Here is a 12277-nt window from a genome sequence, read left to right as displayed (position 1 = left end):
AATGTAACTTGTATGGAGTAAAAACATATTTAACCTTAAAAAACGTGATTTTGTAAGAAGTAAGAACTAAAAAAATATTTAACTCTAAGTAATTCAAGCTTAAATGTAAGATAACATAAAAAAAAATCATTAGAAAACCCATAAGATGAAGCTTAAAAAATCTTTTGACCAAAATAATTAAAAAGCAAGTCTTTAAAATTTTAATTGAAAATCATCTTTTGACCAAAATTAATTAATAAAAGAATCTTTTGACCAAAATTAATTAAAAAAAAAAAAGAAAGTCTTTAAATTTTAATTGAAAATCAAATCTTTTGGTCAAAAAAAGTAAAAATAAAATCTTTTGGTCAAATTTTTTTAATCGTAAGGTGGCCATAGTTATTTTAGTAGCATTATAAATACAACTTACGCCTATTTTTTTTCCTCATTCATTCATTCATTCATTCACTTCACTCTCTTTCTTTTTACCTTTGTGAAATCAAAATCATGGCATCCACATAGTTATGATGGTGAGGCCTTCAAGGTCAAACAAGAAGTTGCATTGGAACAAAAGCATATGATCGAGGACAATGGCGTCGACGACACTGAAATCGCCATTGTCTAAGTTCATCAGCTTCAGAGAGTTTATCTTCGAAACTAGTAGTCTCAACATACTTCTTACATTATCCAATTATCTTCGCCAAGATCGTGCCAAATGCATTCTGAATAGGGATTCCGGTGTCATCGGCACAATTATCATTAATCATAGTTTTGATTGTTTGTGATTCCATTGCAACCGCCAGTTTGACCTCAAAGGTCTCACTGTCGTAACTTATAACCACAATGTGCCTCTAGATTATTATTATTTTTTTAAAAAATAATGTTTTACTTTTCATAAAAGAATAAATAGCTTAGAGATAGTTAAGAGACTAATGTTTTATATTTCATCAAAACATTAATCTCTTTTTTCTTTTGTTTTATTAGTCTCTTAACTATCTCTTAACTATTTATTCTTTTATTTTTTATGAAAAGATAACATTATTCTCTTAATTAAATCTAAAGTCATATTGTGGTTACGAGTTGAAATAGTGAGACCTTTGAGTTCAAACTAGCGGTTGCATTGGAATCGCAAACAATCAAGCCCATAATCAAGGATAATTGTGCTGATGACAATGGAATTCCTATTCCGATGTCAACCGGCACGATCTTGATGAAGATTATTGAGTAGTGTAAGAAGCATGTTTAGGCTGTGAGTTCCGAAGATAAACTCTCGGACGATGATGAACTTAACAAACGGGGATTACAGTGTCGTCGGCACTAGGAGTGACAATTTAATCCATCATTCATCCACTCTAAAATCATCCAATCCATCCATATAATAAAATGGATGGATTGATCTATCCAATAATTTTTAAAAATCCAATGGATCATTCCATTCCAGATAATTCGTTGGAGCGTGCCACTGTCCACTATAGCTCCGCCGCGTCTGCCGGATCTCCTTCGTGCTGGCCACCGGTGGGCCGACGTTGGCCGTCGCGTTGACCATCAGTCCTCCACCATCAGTTTTAAATATTTATTTATTAAATTATATAAATAAATTTTGTTATTAGGATGGTGTAGAAAGAAGGTTTTTTGGGCTTAGTAGAAAAATAGTTTGGGCCTAGTTAAAAATTGTTTTGGGCTAAACTATACACAAATTCAATCTGGATATTTTCTCTTTAGGCCCCCCATGGTTCTTTTTCACCCTCTGGATTTTACTTTTTTGCCCTTCAATAAAAACTTCGGTTTCTACGAACCGAATTTTTTTTGCCTTGAAAAAAAATTCGGTTTCTGTTAACCAAAATTTTCCTGAATTTGAACTAGAAAAAACTTCGGTTTCTGCGAACCGAAGTTTTTATCAAGGGCAAAATTGGAATATTTGGGGTATAAAAGATACATCGAGGGCCCGAAGAGAAAATCTTCAATCTGTTGTTTTTAAAATTATGTTTTAGAAAAAATAGTTTGGGCTTAGTAGAAAAAATTATGTTTTTAAAATAATTAAAAAATCTGTTGTTTTTTAATCAATTAATAATATGTTTTAATTTGTTTTTAAAAATCATTTTTTTGTCCCCATGGCTGTAGCCTGTAGCTCAATTGGTATATATTTTAATAGGTGGATCGGATGAATCTCCATCCATTTAAGATATCCTAATGAATGAATTGGATGAATCATATGTTTAATGGATTGATTGAATATTTTAAAGAAATTTTAGTCGATTTAGTATCCAAATTTATCCAATCCGTCCATTTTGCCATCCCTAGTCGGCACAATTGTGCTCGATCATATGCTTGGACGTTTGCGATTCCACACGTATGTTTTTTTAGGCATTGGCCATTTTGCTTCTGATCTCTTTCTATTACAATTCTTGTCATGCCTAGCCCTTTGGCCTTGAAGCATGATAGAATTTAACTGTAGAAACCAATCTTCCTTTTGCTCAACACATGCCACTATTGGTCAGTGGAAAAATACCTAAGATATGGAACGGGGTATAAGGAGCATGGCCATGAAAACTCACCTAGGGCATTGAGGTCCTATCATAGAGGCATAAAAGGAGAGGAAAATATCAACAACCTATGATTACGAACACTGTCGACAAGGTCTACTGATATATCCAATTCAGGAACAAAGATAATAGATGTTAAGAAGTGTATTGATACCACTCTTCAAAAACAAATCCTTATAACAAATTATCTTTTGTAAATTATAGGAGACGAAGCGGTCCTTGCAAAAGAAAAAAACACACATGAAACATAGTATAAGACTCAATGCATTTGTATTGTTTATATATGTGAATGTTATTGTACCTTTACATTACACATTGAAATTTTAATCTTCCTTTCTTATTATCTACTGTAAAATTCAATGAATTAACAAGAGGTTACACATCACATTATACTAATAATTCTGTAGGGAAGTTGAATCCTAATGATTAGAGGAAGGGTATCATGTAGAAATATATACATTGTGGTTGATGTCATGTGTGCTGAATCAATGTTGAGCTCTCATTCCATTCCACCATGTTGATTCATGAACTCAGTCAATTGATCAATAGCTTCCTGATCTCTCAGAAGGTCGGGTTCAGATACAATCTATAAAAAAAAAGAATTTTATATATAATGTACCAAGATAATTAAGATAAATCTACATTTCAACAACATAAAGAAAATTGGTCCTACTTACTTCTTTTACGACCGAAATAATCTTGTTCAGATTATCGTTTGCATTTCCAAATAGGTCTGAATCTGACCTGATCGATGGATACACACTTTTGATTAGCCCAGTATGTTTACCAAAGTATGAATGAATGTAATAATTTAGATATACAGTACAAAGTGTTCAAAAGAATAATTAAGAAATTTAACACCTTCTTATCAATCTAGAAAGCAGTCCATGTGCAGATCTTGCTGCATCGATATCATGCTTCAATGGCAAAAATTCTAACCAGAGTCGAACTACCTGCTTAACAACATTGTGAATGAGAGTATAATAACAAATAATAAAAAAGGAGCAAAGCAGTAAACATTGCAGATAAACAGTTGACAAAAGGAATGTTGATAAACTAATCAAATGGAACAAAATCTATTCTATCTAAGATAATAAATTTATACTAAACTGCAGTTTTGAATAAATAAAGCAATAACAGTGAGCAGTAATGTAGTAGATGTTTGAGAGAAGTTTAACAATTAATCAAATTACAGATTCTTATGAGGAATTATATGTAACATAATACTTTATAAAACTTGCACATAAATATTAGTTTCATATATTATACGTAATTTTAAACATAAGCGGAACTTACAGAACCTGTTAGAAATAAGTATTTCTAACAGAACCAATGTCCCGGTCCTGTAGTCTGCTTCAGATGCAGATCCAAATATTTTTCATTTACTTTTAACTTAAATTTTCAATAATTCTGAATATAATAGCTGCATTCTTTCCAATATTTCTGCTCCAATCGTTTGATCCTCCAATAAAATGTCCAATAACAGCTGCCCTTGTAGATAAGATTTTAGGTTCTATCTTAACCAAGACATATATACTGTCAACAACATTAATTTCTGTAAGCATCTTAATAATATGCATTTCACCTGTGTAGACCCTGCTGCATATCTATATGCACTAAAGGCTCAATTTACAAAAGCTATATAGACTGTGACAGCAATTTCAAACTAAAGTCTGTATACAGGTTGATTTATACTCAACACATATTTCTTTAACTGTTCTCTACACCCTATTGCTATACCACACTAGCTTAAAAATTAAGAAGAAAGAGAAAAAAAATCCCTCTCCTCTTTTAGCCATGTAAGGTACTCTCTTAAAAAAATTAAAATTAGATTTTTGAAACTGTAAAATAACTAGTACTAGTACATGAACTTCTCAATAAATATGACCTCGATTACAAAAAAAAAATAGAAATCTTTTAGACAATGAAAAGAGCTATTTAAATTTGAAAATATTGGTTTCTTTTTCTAAGGAAGACATCATTGGTATTTGGAAGATATTACCTTAGAGCCTTCAATCTTGTCACGATGAAATTCACAAATTCTCCCAAGAGCTTCAACTGCTGTATCACATGCTGCTACATCTCCAGATTGTCCGCTAATTGTAAATCTTTTTCTCGCCTCATTGTATAGTTTGGAGACAGACACTGCATAAAGCCTATTACTTGTTACCATATTCAAAAAAGCATGTGCCTATATATTTGTGCATTTAAGTTAAGAAGAGCTTAAAGAAGTTACCTTTAGCAAGATGGGGACTGCATTGATCTTGTCCAAACTCAGCCCAAATACCAATTGCCCGTATAGCATGCTGGAAGAATCATTATCCAAATACAGATCTTCATAATTCATAAATAATACATAAATAAGTAAAGAAAAAAAAAACTTTTGATTTGCAAATACCGGCTGAGAATGAGGAATATTGTGCTTTAAAGCATGACAGGCAGCTACAATATATTTGTTATGATTTCTGTTCAATTAGCACACAGACACAAGATATATTATTAATGGGGTACTTATCACCACAATTTAAAACGAAGTTGATAAAAGAAACTAGATTTACGGTGGTAAATTTTCTGGGAATTGTGGAACCAAAATGTTAAAAATGGAAATTGCAAAAACGATCACTCTATCTGGCATGTTAGTCTCCTGTCAAAGATCATACAGAAGCAATAATGAAATTATGAGAAAAATAGCTACCAGAGACTAATTTTAACTTAAGATCTGTAAAGTTTTCAAGTTTGTTGATTATAACAATCTTTGTTTAAGCTCGCAAAAAGAAAACAACACAATATTTTCAATAAATACAATCTTTGTTGTTTAAAAAACATCCAAATGGGAAGAAATAGAAAAGGATAACATACATGTACCGGAAAAAAAGGCTAACATACTTACCAAAAACAATGCAACATTGTTCATGAGGCGATCAATATACATCAATAATCCGTCTTTAAATGTTTCAGTTGCTGTTGCTATCAAACAACCTGCATCCTGTAACGAGTGAAAAGAGTTAGTTATAGTTAGTTCTATATAGATCAATAAATATGTAAATGAAAAGTTAGAGCATAAAATAGTGTAAATAAATTTTGCAGATATATTCAATTATTTTAATTTTAATATTTTATTGAGTAAAGAAGTCATAAAAAACAATATTTTGTAACCATGTTAATGACGCAAAGCATGAACTAGTATTCTGGTTATTAAGTTGGTATTCTGGTTGATAAACTAGTCTGCAACCAAAGCATGAACTGATAAGAAAAGTTAATCATTTACAGATAATTAGTATTCTGGTTAACACACAACAGACTAGTGTGCACTTTTGCGCACATATAATTCGAGATAATTTATAACTACTCTTTAGCGAGTGTAAGTTAGTAATTATGATAAGTGAGCATAACTTGTATAAGTGACATATTAAAGTCAAATGCACTAAAATAAGAGAGAATTTAAAGTATAACCTCAATTGTTTCTTGTGTTGGTAAAAAATCACCTTCCTCTTTTGAAGTTCCAGCTTCTCTTACTCTCTTTATTTCATTTTCCATTATCTTCTTTAGTGCTTGGTCTATCCCGTCGACAATAACACTTAATAGTTTAATCTTGTGAAAAGAACCAGAGGTCTGCATCTGTGTTATTTGCATGAGAAGAATAATGCTGATTAGTTCACAATAGTACTTAATACTGATTAGATCAAAACATAACACCAATATATATGTTTGCACAATTTTAGTGTACCTTAATGCATTTGGGAAGTAACCTAAACATTCTTTTAGACAGATCATTATCCGTTTCCTGCATGTATTACACAATGGCAAGAAATAATTAAGGCTTCCCTAGGGCTTAAACTGATAAATTTAAAAGTAAGGACAATGATCAAATACCTTCCCTAGGGCTTCAATCAGAGATACCGTAACATCTATTCCACTTTCTTTAATTAAGGATAGTAGTTTTGGAAGAGCTAGAAACAGAAAGTGAATTATTTTATCAAAAATGCATCAAACACTAAAATTTCAAGAGTTTTATTTGAAATCAAATATTCTAAATTTATATTTATCTAACACAAGAGCCTTGCGAGTTTCAAAACTAGAACAACCAATCCATCTCAAAAAAGTTTTAGCGACCTAAACATTTGAATATTCACATGTTTAGTCGAATATTTGCGTTTAGGTAGAATCCACTATGCAAATCAAAATCATCGGATGCATTAGACCAACCTCGACAGCATTGGGGGAAAATTTTTCAGCAGATCGATCTGCACAGCATGACAGTACATTACAAGCCTGAACTCTCACCTTTTCAACCAAATGCTTATCATCATCTAGTCTGCAAATGAGTAATCCATTGGTTAAATTGAATAGTTTCAGTTTCACAATATCATCACTTGAAAAGATATTGCTTGTTTCCAACATTCATCAATTTCTTGGATAGAGACATGCACAGAGACAAATATCATTGCTGTTTCTCATTCATTCGCCTTCATGTTATTTATTAAGTGGTTTGTCTCACAACACCGTGAAATATTATACATTCAATCAAACCTAATGGAAATTATTTTAGCATTGTAGTACTAAAATATAGAGTCAAACCTCAAATCCATGGGCATACTGGTTGTTAAGTCAAGATCAAGTTGAGCATATCTAAGCAACATCGGCATAATTTGATTGATAAATTTGTCAATATTCACTGTTTGACACTCACAGAAATGATACAGTGCCTGTAAAGTGGTCATTTATTTAGGAATACAAACATCAAACTAGCATTGCCATATGGGGGAGATAAATGATCTATCATAGATTTCAAATATACCTTTAAGATGACATATCATGCTAAGTGGTCTGTATTGCTTACTTTTCCTTCGATTGATGTAAGAGATTTCACAATCTTCAAACGTTACAGCATGAATTAGCATATATTGAATTTATTATAATTATTTGACAGTCTTTAATGTAATTCTATAACAAGTTTAATCGAATTTGAATGATATGTAGCAAGATCATATATAAGATACATACAAGATTAATCTTGAGCAATTGCAAAAGTATCTGTATGACCTCTAAAAGTGTATCTTTTAATTTATAATGCTAACAAATCAAAGTTTTAACATTGGTTTTGACAATACATTCTATATGATTTGAACCAATTAATCCATTGCATTAGAGATACAAATAAATTCAAGATTTATTCACAGATGCTTTAATTGTAATCCTAAAATACAAAGGAAAGTCTTCTTATCTATTTCACACTGTAAACATATCAGTATTTTTTGCGATCATTCTAGAAATTGTGACAGTGCATATATTTAAACTATCATACGCAATGATTTATTCATATTCATGTACCATTTAAAAACCAATGAGGGTTGAGTCCAGTTGAAGGGGTTAGTTAGTCACCAGTAACTTAGGGGATCATTGTTAAATTCATTGCTAGGACGTACACAAATATTTAATTCCCAATGACTTAAATAACATAATTGTCTCTGGTAAGAGGAGAAAGGTGATTCACCCAAAAAAGAAATTAGCCATTTAAATTTGTCAAATCTGCCCAGAATTCATTTTTCTGATCTATTTGAATCAAATATTGTTTCTCTTCAAATAAAATTATTTGAAGTGGTATGATTTTCTATTGCTTTTTAGATCCTAAAATTTCAATCTTTCTTAGGTGATTACTACTGATGCCTTATATGAAAACAGCTGTGTTAAATATTCATGGTTTTGAAATTGTTGTTACTATTAAAAAAAACAATACGTGTGTTGTGTATACCTCAATAAAATATTGTTATTTTAACTATATATATGTAGTCGGTATGTAAATATCTGTAAGCTTGAAACAACTTACAAGTTTGAAATTTAAATAGGAATTAGCAGAAATACTCACCACAAGAACTTCATGTTCTTTGAATTTACCGCAATGATTTTGACAAAAAGTTACCTGCATGGAAGAATTGCACATCAATTCATATTGGCATTATAGTTTACTGCAATCAAAACCTACCTAATTCTTCGATTTCAGATTTCAAGATATACCTGCATTAGAACTGCAACTGATGTTAGAGTTTCAATAATTTCTTCTTGTAACTTCTGCTTTTCATGCTGGAAAATTCAGAAAGCCCATTATTCAGCTTATTGCAAGTACATAAAATGTTAAACAATACAAAAATAAAGGGGTGAGACTCCAACAATTAATACAGTGCTCCAATATTTAGCAACTAGCAACAATCATAAAGATTACAATTATTTGCAATGATTGTATATACAGGCACAGTGTGTAAATGAAAAATTGTTATAGTGAAAACTGCATGCCGTGTACCTTGAGAAGTTTAAGCAATAATACTACAATATCTTCCCCAACAGCATTTATTTTCTCTAAGCCACAATTTGAAACCAAGAAATGAATGGCAATAACAGCATATACCTACAGAAAATATGAAACGGTTGAATAAGTAATGAGGTAACAAAAAAGGGATATCAGATAGGTATTACACAATTAAGTAAATAACACTTCAATGTATACTTGTTCAAAAAACACTTCAATGTATATAGAGAAAATTTTCATGTTAATTAGCTTCTAAGATTATTACTTTTTCCAGAATTGAGGATTGAATCTTTATGTACAAATTTTGTTATGAGTAATTTTTAGAAAGAAAACGTATAAAACATACTCCCTACGGTCCTTAATATAAGAAGAAATTCACTTTTTAGATACATTAAAAAATTGATGTATCTAGACTATATTATAGACTAGATACATTCATTTTTTAATGTATCTAAAAAGTCAACTTCTTCTTATATTAAGGACTAGAGGGAGTATTAAAAGTTAGATAAGTAGGTCCAGATCTCCTGTGCAAGTCCACAAGTATCAATCTATCAGATATGTCAGTTTAGTATGAGAAAACATGTTCTGCTTTCACATTTATTGGCGAAACTCTTACGAATTAAAAAGAGGAGATAGTTTTACAATTAAATATGAAATGAAAACAGAAAATTTATTCAAACCAAATAGACACTAGTCTCTGTAAATGATAATCATTGTATAAAGTAGTTATTGTGTCTCGTTGTATACAATGCAATAAGAGTCAATAAATTATCACTTGTGAACTGTAATTCAAGCAAGAAGGCTGATTTGGAAGCAGAGTACACACGCGGACAAAGGCTAATTTTAATGATGGGAAATAAGAAAAAGGACCTAACAAAGAAAACAAACAACTTTACATTATAACAGATGTGAGGGAGCAGAATTAATCTGTTTGTACCTGTACACGCAGACAACGGCTAATTTTAATGATGCCAACTAGTTTATTCAAGAATTTGAGATGATAATTGCAAAACTTTAATATTTCCTTGTATTCACTCAAACACTTAATTGCATGCATAGTAGCCCAAAGTACTCGATGATTCCTATCATTCAGCGACTTATGGACAAGGGTCACGGCTCGATCAATGTACAGAATCATGTCCTATGATAGCATAAGAGAATGTAAAAGAAAGAACTACATATCAATAAAATTGTTAGCATAGAAAAAGAAGAAAAGATATATGAATAAAATTAACAAAAACAGCACATCATATTGAAGGCATTGAATATACTAAGATATGATATAGGCTTTTAATTTCATAATGATCAACTTGACGCACAGGAATACAAAGATGGTCCATTAATAAATACTGTATTATCGATGACACAACTATATACAAGTAACTGACCAACAAGATTTACAAACTAAGTAGCCAATCTCTGGAATTTGGATTTATTTTTCTGATCCTAGGAAGCGCCCCAAGGTATCTCTATGGCTTAAGCCGTTTGTGCTCAGTATGAGGCTAATCCTGGAGTCGGTGGCGGAACAACCAGTTTCTATTACCAGGTCTGGACGACTTCAGGAATCGAACCCATGTTCTTTTCCAGGAGGAGAGTCATGTTGCCAACGCTCCCAACATCATGTTGGTCTGGCATCGAGATTTTAATTTGTTAAATATTATTGATATTGATAAGAGAGTCCACAAGGGATTTACCTTAATCTCGCATAACAAAAATTTAAAATACAGGAGTGTTTAAATGTTATGGGTAAAAACAGCCACGGTTATCACAACATCACACAGGTCAGATTTTAAGAGTAAATTTTTCAATCAGTTAGTCAACATCTAATAATATTACATGAGAATCATGACATCAAACAATTTCCTCAAAACAAATGACATGATTGAAATTTCTATAAGGTAATGCATCATGAAGAAAACACTTCAAAGTTCAGAATTAAAGCTTATTGAATATCAAATCATATATACATACCCCTTTGAAGTTCCTCTCAGCAATTGCGGCAATGGTAAGCATTGCTGCATAACGTATCTGCCAATCACAATGAATTGCATATTTATTTTCCATCATCTCAATTGCAACAGGAACGAACACGCATTCATTTCCATCACAAGATAGCAAATTGAGCAAAAACTTTCCACGGTTATAATTCTCTGTCAACCCCGCATATTCACAAATCTTATTATCAATATCATACCAAACAGGATCATCCACAACACATGACATCATATCCATAGCAACAGAAATTACTCTCCTCATTTCCTCATTCCCAATTTTTTTTATCACACTCTCCATTGCATCAGAATTCGTTTCATCAAGCTCCTTGATAACAATAACTGCAGCGCACTTTAACTCATCGCTCGCATCTTTTCTCTCCACAATTCGAAGCATACACCAAAACACATCACCTTCTTTACCATTAAAGGTTTCTTCGATGTGAAGCCTTACCAAATCCCCTAAGCACTTAACCATATGCAACAAATCCACATCAAGCAGATCATCTTCTCCTCCATACTGAAGATCAATCAACGAAGCATTAAACGTTAACTCGCGCAATTTCCTCAAGAGAGAATCACAAACGTCGGTTCTCTCTAAACCCCTCGACATCTTAATAACAACCAACGAAGCATTAAACGTTAACTCACGCAATTCCTGATCCAGCGAGTTAACAAAATTCAACAAATTCTTAAAGAGAACATCATAATACCCATAACCTAACCAGAATTCCCTGTTTTCAACAACTTCTTCTGGAAGTTTCGCTAACATTATGAGCGCTTTCATATGATTCAGCTTCGTAGTTCCGGAGAAGCAATCACAGACATACTGACGAAGCTCTAACCAACCGCCGAGAGAAAGTTGATACAGCCTAGCAGCAACGAGACCGATTATTTCGCAGAGAGGACGGAGTATCGATTTGTTGGATTCAATCATGAGTGAATTGAGAAGAGGCTCTTTAAGTGATATAAGCATCGTGGTGGAGTTCAATTTATCGGATTCTTTGAAAATGTTAAGAAGAATAGAAACGGTTTCGGTTCGGATTAAGAAATCAGGGTGAAGATTTAGGAGTTCCGCGAGCTTGAAAGCGAATTCGTTAGGGTGATGGTGTGCTAGGGATTTGAAAATCGTTATGAATGAGGGTTTCTTGGAACTGATGAAGTTTGTGATTGTTTCTTGAAGTGAAGAAGTGCCGTTGGATTCGAGAATCTTTGTGACGTGAGGTTGGAGATCGAAGCTGGTGGTGGTTGGTTGTGAAGTAGCTGGCGGTGACGAGGAAGGTCTCTCGGTGGCGGTGGAGGTTGACGCCATTGTTGAGGAGGATTCAAATTTGGAATGCGGAGTTTGGAGGGAAATGTAACGGTTAATTTCGTGGATTCTCGGTCCACGTCAGCAATTCTTTTGTTTTCTGTATGGTTGAGAAATGAGAATCCTATTTGAATCTCTAGCTACTAAGTTGAGA

At 32.4% G+C, this 12277-nt stretch overlaps 1 protein-coding gene across 2 annotated transcripts; it reads right to left on the bottom strand.

Annotated features, from left to right (window-relative positions):
* Window positions 1-2772: 2772 nt before the first annotated feature.
* LOC123918825 lies at window positions 2773-11903 on the bottom strand. 2 transcript variants are annotated; one of them, XM_045970979.1, is made up of 15 exons: window positions 7318-7393; window positions 7098-7225; window positions 6726-6834; window positions 6566-6632; window positions 6393-6469; window positions 6247-6303; window positions 5973-6137; window positions 5410-5505; window positions 5078-5163; window positions 4918-4984; window positions 4756-4825; window positions 4522-4664; window positions 3381-3472; window positions 3197-3263; window positions 2773-3105 (listed from the first exon to the last, which is right to left on the bottom strand). In XM_045970979.1, exons 2-15 carry the CDS (start codon window positions 7163-7165, stop codon window positions 3019-3021), a joined length of 1251 nt encoding a protein of 416 aa, XP_045826935.1. In that variant the 5' UTR covers window positions 7166-7225; window positions 7318-7393; the 3' UTR covers window positions 2773-3018. The 2 variants fall into 2 exon arrangements, with proteins under 2 accessions (XP_045826935.1, XP_045826934.1); XM_045970978.1 differs by lacking the exons at window positions 2773-3105; window positions 3197-3263; window positions 3381-3472; ... (8 more) ...; window positions 6566-6632; window positions 6726-6834 and adding exons at window positions 8386-8439; window positions 8535-8600; window positions 8818-8922; window positions 9761-9964; window positions 10795-11903 and having other exon boundaries at window positions 7318-7392.
* Window positions 11904-12277: the final 374 nt, after the last annotated feature.

Source organism: Trifolium pratense, linkage group LG3 (genome assembly GCF_020283565.1).
Source record: "Trifolium pratense cultivar HEN17-A07 linkage group LG3, ARS_RC_1.1, whole genome shotgun sequence".
NCBI lineage: Eukaryota > Viridiplantae > Streptophyta > Magnoliopsida > Fabales > Fabaceae > Trifolium > Trifolium pratense.
This window is presented reverse-complemented; position numbering and strand designations above follow the sequence as displayed.

What these genes read in the sequence shown, in the direction of transcription:
- LOC123918825 (XM_045970978.1), bottom strand. Translation starts at nt 11,790, where the DNA reads ATGCTTATATCACTTAAAGAGCCTCTTCTCAATTCACTCATGATTGAA. An exon ending in CTGAGAGGAACTTCAAAGGG is followed by an intron (nt 9,965 to 10,794) that starts GTATGTATATAT and finishes ATGCTATCATAG; the next exon opens with GACATGATTCTGTACATTGA. An exon ending in AAGAACATGAAGTTCTTGTG is followed by an intron (nt 7,393 to 8,385) that starts GTGAGTATTTCT and finishes TAACGTTTGAAG; the next exon opens with ATTGTGAAATCTCTTACATC.